General features: G+C 37.4%; 1 protein-coding gene across 1 annotated transcript in view; it reads left to right on the top strand.

The window, feature by feature from the left end:
- PSMD12 (proteasome 26S subunit, non-ATPase 12) overlaps window positions 1-7250 on the top strand; it is a 24511-nt gene that overhangs the window by 11970 nt on the left and 5291 nt on the right. The window contains 5 exon segments of the mRNA XM_007959901.1: window positions 774-881; window positions 3968-4072; window positions 5278-5427; window positions 5515-5649; window positions 6457-6588. Of these exon segments, the coding sequence (XP_007958092.1) occupies window positions 774-881; window positions 3968-4072; window positions 5278-5427; window positions 5515-5649; window positions 6457-6588 (630 nt within the window).

The following is a 7250-nucleotide window of genomic DNA, read 5'->3' as shown; positions in this document are numbered from 1 at the left end:
GTGCTCGTTTGTTTGCATGTTATCTATTGCTGCTTTCACATTCAGTGGCAGACTTGAGTAATTGCCACTGAGACTGTATTGCCTGCAAAACTTAAATTATTACTGTGTGGCTCTTTACTGGAAAGGTGTGCCAATCCCTTATCTAGATCATAGGATGTTAAAGATGGAGGGAACTTACTCAGGATGTAGTCCAAGCTGCTTATATTACTTATGAGGAAACTGAGGGCAAGAGCAGCTTTGGCTTCATCTGTCACATTTTATGGAGGTGAGTGTGGTGGCACTGGCTTCTGCCCGCTTGGATGAGTGAGCTGTTTTACCTTTAGCTTTTGCCACTGGTTATCTTCTCTACACTCACAGCATCTGCTGGTTGTGACTTTACTGCTGTCACAGCCACTGTTGAACTCTCTTCTCCCTGTTTTTTCCCCCTTTCGTCTGCTGCCACATCTTCTTGGCTGCCAAAATGCTAGCTAGCCTCTTAATAGCATTGTAGTCAGACCTCTTGCACCTTTTCTTTTGTGTCACAGTTCACCAGTTGTTGTGTGTGGGGTAGATCCTTTGCATCTGAAGTTTCCCTAACCTATATTGATTGGCTACTGGGTGTTCCGGGCTACTTCTTAGGCTTAAAGAGTTTTTGATGTTCTTTTATGGGCATTTCAATATTCATAGTTGCTTGGGAAAACCAAATTTGACCACAGCACTTTTATCAAAATATATCAGGTCTTTTTCTTGTACGAGAAATGAATTTTTCTTACAAACTGTTTTCATTATTTTAGGCTGTTGCAAAAATGGTTCAACAGTGCTGTACTTATGTTGAGGAAATTACGGACCTCCCAATCAAACTTCGTTTAATTGATACCCTGCGAATGGTTACAGAAGGAAAAGTAAGTGTTCTATTGACATAATTCACAAGGATATGTACTGTATTACTAGTTGTTTTGATAACCTAGTGCCACTCTGACAGGAATATACCACAAATGGGATGGCTTTAACAAACAGTTTATTCTCTTAAAATTTTGGAGTTAGAAGTCCAAGTTCCAGGTGTCAGGCTCTAGGAACTGGGTGAAAGCCCCTCAACATTGGGCTTCAGCTCTGCCTCTTGCTCCCAGCCCACTGAAACTAAAGGTGTCTCTTTACTCAGACAGCTGTTGGCTGCTGAGGCTGACAAACCTAAGGTTGACAAGTAAAAAGGCAGAGTCCCGGTATTACCAGACCACACGGCAGGCCATTAATTCAAGTCCATTTAAAGTCCCAAGATCAGGAGGGCAACATGGCAGGCTGCTGAACAACAACAACTCGGCTACATGCAGGGTTCATGTGTGCCATAACATGGAGACCTTCCTCAAAGCTGCTGCTTATATACTGGAAGCAGACCACATCCCTAAAGCAGCTACTCAGCTGCACCAGTAGATTCCACCATGGAGTTGATTGCCAGTCTCACATGGGGAATAACTACATCCAGCTGCCCAGCCAGTCAACCAGGCTAAGACAACTTGACAACAACCTTAACTACCACACTAGTATTCAGAGATATTTATATATATAGATATATGTTTGTATATGTATATATTTAAGATGCTCTGGTGGCGTAATACCTAAGGCATTTGGCTGCGAACCAGAAGGCTGGTGGTTCAAACCCACCAGCTACTCCTCAGAAGGAAGACCAGGCACAGGCAGTCTACTTCTGTAGAGATACTACCTCAGAAACCCAAGGAGGGTTCACTAGCTACCATACTAGTATTCAGAGATGTTTTTATTTATATATATATATATGTCTGTGTTTGTGTATGTATATATTTACATGCATTTAAGAAGAAATACACATACTACCACCTTAATTCCACTAATAATATCTTTGTGCATGTCCTTTTAGTATCTTCCTGTATGCACATGAATGTGCTTAAATAATGGCAGTCTTAGTACCCAGAATTTTTTTTTTTTTGTAGGAATTAGTAGTCTTAGCCCAAATTTACATATGGTAATAATGAATTAACTCTTCATACTGGCCTAGATATGCCTGAAGAGTCTATATTTGGAATAGGAAAGGTTTGACTGTAATATTTAAATTAATAACAGTATTTCACCCTGGCTTACCAGAGGCTATTTGTATTTTTTTCTTTTTTTTTTCTGTGTAGTCTTACTGTTTTCTTAAAAAGGACAGATGTGAAATGGTAGATAGGTTTCTTTCTAGATAGATTTTTGTTGTTTGAGAACATAACTTTATCTTATTTAATCTTTCTTTGACTCTCAGTTCAGTTCATCAAATGTTTATTGTGCTGGTTCCATAGTGAGCAAGAAACTATTTCTCACCTCAAAGAGATTAATGTATAGAAGACAAAATCATACAGATAAGTAGTCACTGTGCACTGTCATGACAGTAGCAGTGTGCCTATAGTTCCCATGTAGCCCAGAGTAGGGATTGACCAGCTGAGATTCCCAGGAAAGCTTCAAAGAGTGGAAGGTGGCTGAGCTGATTTTTAAAGAATGAATAGAAATTCTGCAGGACCATGGGTGAGGAGAAAGACATTATTAGGCACTATTGAGTTGGTTGCAATTCATAACAACCTTATGTATAACAGAATGAAGAGTTGGCCGGTCCTGCACCATCCCCACAACCATTGCCATGTTTTATCCCATTGTTGCTGCCCCTTTGCTGGTCTGTCTCAGTGAGGGTCGTCTTCTTACTTTACCAAACATGCTGTCTTTCTCCAGTGGCTGGTCCCTCCTTATGACATGTCCAAAGTAAGCAAGACAAAACATCTTTAGACTTAAAGAAAATTATATAAAAAGGTACTAAAGTAAGAAACACATGATACATTTAGAAAACTGTTGCAACATAGTTTTCATTATTTTAGGTTATTGTCAATAATGGTTCAATAGTGCTTTACTTACGTTGAGGAAATCACAGGCCTCCTAATCAGTCCTTGACTAATTGATACCCTGCTAGTGGTTGCAGAAGGAAAGTCAGTTCTGATTCGTGGCAGCCTTGAGTATAACAATGAAACTTTGCCAGGTCATGTACCAGCCTCGTGTTTGAACCCATTGTTGTGGCTCTTGTGTCACTGCATCTCATTGAAGGTCTCCCTCATTTTTGTCAACCCTCTAGTTTACCAAACACAATGTATTTATCCAGCGGTTGGTCCCTTCTGATGACGTGCCCAAAAGTAAGCAAGATGAAGTCTTTAGATGGAGAGGAAATTATATACAAAGATACTTAAGAAATACCTGATGTATTTAGGAAACTATGTTGTTAGTTGCTGTCCAGTCAGTTCTGATTCGTGGTGACCTTATATCGCCAGGTTTTATACCATCCTCAGGAATGTTGTGTGGTTTTGAGTCCACTGTGGTGGCTGTGTCAGTCCATCTCATTGCATTGAGGGTCTTCCTCACTTTTGCTGACCCTCTACTTTACCAAACAAAATACCCTCTTCTCGTGATTGGTCTTTACTGATGACATCTCTGAAGTGAGCGAGACAGAATCTTGCCACCCTCACTATAGTTTAAAAAAAACAAACTCAGCTGCCGTCAAGTCGGATCTGACTCAGAGCGACCCCTCCTTGGGTTTCCGAGGCAGTATCACTACGGAAGTAGATTGCCCAGTCTTCCTTCCGAAGAGTGGCTGGTGGGTTTGAACTGCCAGCCTTCTGGTTAGCAGTCAAGTCCCTTAGGCACTACACCACCAGAGAACTATAAATGGTTTGGTGTTGTTGGAAATTAAGATTTATGTGGTTGGGAGTGAAATAGGGAGACAGTTGCTATGGAACAGAGGCTTAGAGTGCAAGACTGAGCTTGAAGGTGGCACAGTGCCTAAAACATTTCACAGGTTTATTTGTATATGTCAGGTTAAGGGCACAAGGACTGCAAGATAAAATATTGTTACACTTATTTTGAATGATAGTTCAATTCTACCTTTTTAATTTTAATACTTTTCTGCAAGCATTTTGTTAATGTAAGTTTCTCTTATGTGTAGATTTATGTTGAAATTGAGCGTGCTCGACTGACTAAAACATTAGCAACTATAAAAGAACAAAATGGTGATGTAAAAGAGGCAGCCTCCATTTTACAAGAGTTACAGGTAAGGTAGTGCATTTCCAAGTTTGTAAACTATATTTAGGCAGCAGTATTGTCTCGTGGAAGTAACTTACTTGGGAACCTTGTCACTTTTCTGAAACCACTAAGAGTAGAAGTGTGCGCATTCTGTGTCAACCACATGCTGAGAATTTGCCTTTTCACTCCAGATACACTGACTCGGAATCTACAGTTTAACAGGGTCCCCAAGAATCACCTTACACATGCATAAGAATCATCTGGGTATTTGTGAAAGTGTCGATTCCGATTCAGCATATCTGGGGTAGAGAGACAAATTCTCAGCAGAGCATCAGATGGAATGAGCTGATTGGAAGCCCTGGCACAATAGAGTGTGAAACTTACTTAATATAGTACCTGCAAATTGTATAATATACTCCAGCTAAATTCAACTGCTAAGAAAATAAGTTAACTCATGTACTGTTTACTTATGTCTTAGGAATCTCCTGTTAATCATTGGCTTCATTCTTAATGAATATTTGATTGGTGGTCAATTTCTAGACAAAATTGGTTTAACAAAGAAGAATTGCCTTATAATTTGGCATGTTTCAGGAGGCCTCAGAATGAGGCAGCAAAGAGCTAAGAAATCTGGGAAGAGCCAAGCACTCTCTCAGCAGAAAAACAGACATATAAACGACACTCAATATTTTGCTTGTAATTTTACGGAATTCATTCTCTTCTGGGACCCTCCAAGGGCCCCCATTGTGTAAAACTAATCATTCTAACGTTTCAGTAGTATCTCTTACCCATAATCTACAAGAAGCAAAAAATGATATCACTGTATCTGTGCAATACATTTTCCTCTTCTTTTTTTGTTTTTTGCCAAAATATGTGGAACAAAACATTAGCCATTTTAACATTTTTTTTACATGTACAATTAAGTGACATTAATCACATTCCTCTTGTTTTTCAACCATTACTGCTATCTGTTTCTATATTTTTCCATCACTCTCAACAGAAGCTCAGTGTTTCTCATAAGCAGTGAGCCCTCCTTTCCCCTCCCTCCCACTTACTCCTGGTAACCATTTTTTTTTTTTTTACTTTTTGGCTGAAACTAAGTTTATACAATGGTCCACACCCCTAATATGCATGAAGATTCTTATTATTTGATGAGGGTGAATAGTTTAACATTATCTTTGTTACAACTCTTAAAAATTACTAAATATAAACTTATTTGGACAATTATCCTACTAGGTGGAAACCTATGGGTCAATGGAAAAGAAAGAGCGAGTGGAGTTTATTTTGGAGCAAATGAGGCTATGCCTAGCTGTGAAGGATTACATTCGTACGCAAATTATCAGCAAGAAAATTAACACTAAATTTTTCCAGGAAGAAAATACAGAGGTAAGCATCTCTCTGACTACATGTTTACATGAAAAGTAGAACAAAACCTGTAAAACACAATTTATTCTGTTAACTTTTTTCTTCCAGAAATTAAAGTTGAAATACTATAATTTAATGATTCAGCTGGATCAACATGAGGGATCTTATTTGTCCATTTGTAAGCACTACAGAGCAATATATGACACACCCTGTATACAGGCAGAAAGTGAAAAGTGGCAACAAGTAAGAATATATTCTTATAATTGGTTTTGATACTTATTTGAAAGGGTTTGCATTTTTATTTGTTTTGAAATAATTTTAACTTTAGTTATTATAAGCAATTGTATCATGGTGCTCTCTACTCAATGTGTGATACAGGTTAGTTGGGACAGTAGTCTAAATTATGTAATGCTTTTAAAAAGATAGACACACATAAAATAAGTACAGTTACCTGTTAACAAAGATTGCAGATAAAGACCTAGCATTGCTTTGGAAGTTAGTTAACAAAAGCATGAGTCAATGGTAACTAACAACAATAATTTTAAGTAGCTCATGGCACAGTGGTTAAAGTATTTGGCTGCTAACCAGATGTTTGGTGGTGTGAACCTAGCAGCCACTCCGATGGAGAAAGATGAGACAGTCTGCTTTCATAAAGACTACAGCCTTGGAGACAGTAGCAGTTGTCTTCTGTCCTGTAGGGTTGCTGTGAGTCAGAATCTGTTCGATGACTGAGGGTTTGGTTTTGATTTTATATGGATTTTCTACATTTTTGTTGTTAAACTTGTTATAAAACTTTTTTCCTTAAATATTTAGCAAAAATGAATGTTAACTCAGGTGGTAATTCAAATTAACAAAATTTATTATAGTTTTATGAAAACTAATATTACAAGAGGACACTATAAACAGAACAAGGGAAGATTATTTTCTTTCCTAAGCGTTTTCATGTACAAAATTAAAAAGTATTTTCCACAGTTCTTTAGTTCCTTCAGAAGTTTTTGTTTGGTTCGTATCTTGTAACTAACCTGTTGTGTCATACAATTGAATTTTTAGGCTCTGAAAAGTGTTGTTCTTTATGTTATCCTGGCTCCTTTTGACAATGAACAGTCAGATTTGGTTCACCGAATAAGTGGTGACAAGAAGTTAGAAGAAATTCCCAAATACAAGTAAGTACTTGTGAAATTAGCATAGTGCATGTCAATAGAAACACCATTTAAATCAAAATTGGTTAACCTGAGTGCGCATTTCTTAATTGGTTGCCGATAGATGCCTTGGAAAAAGGCCTAATTATACTAGAAAATGAAACTGTGGGATAAGAAAGTGGGAAGATGTTTTTTAGCACTGCATTAGAAATCAGTGTAGTGAGATAAGACACTTCATTCCTATCAAGCAAGTATCATTCACTTGTCAAGTAGAAATTTTATTTCAAGCCCACTTCAGCAACTTTTGGTTAATTAACCACTTGATAACCATCTGCTTCTAAGTTTTATCATTAGTAGTGGGGCTTTGTGATTTTTTGGAAATACGCATTTCAGAAAAGGTTATATAAAATACATTAGCTTCATTATAAGCACAACAGACTTTTCATTTTTTAAAAAACTGTTTTCCTTTTATCTTTTTCATGAAGTTGATTATCCCAGAGATTGGCAGATGCAATTTAAGAGAGAGCAGAATGTTAAATAGGAAAATGCACTATTCAGAACAACTATGGAAAAATTGATAATGATATCGGTAAAATAAAAACTAATCAACTTGGGTTTTGTTCTGTTAAATAAAAGTTGTAGAAACAGTCTGTTGATTTTTAAAATTTGTTACTACCATAAAAATAGTTGCAGTAGCAAATGTTT

This window comes from Orycteropus afer, unplaced genomic scaffold (genome assembly GCF_000298275.1).
Source record: "Orycteropus afer afer isolate SDZICR_OR568_19922 unplaced genomic scaffold, OryAfe1.0 scaffold00018, whole genome shotgun sequence".
In the NCBI taxonomy this organism is placed as follows: Eukaryota; Metazoa; Chordata; class Mammalia; order Tubulidentata; family Orycteropodidae; genus Orycteropus; species Orycteropus afer.
This window is presented reverse-complemented; position numbering and strand designations above follow the sequence as displayed.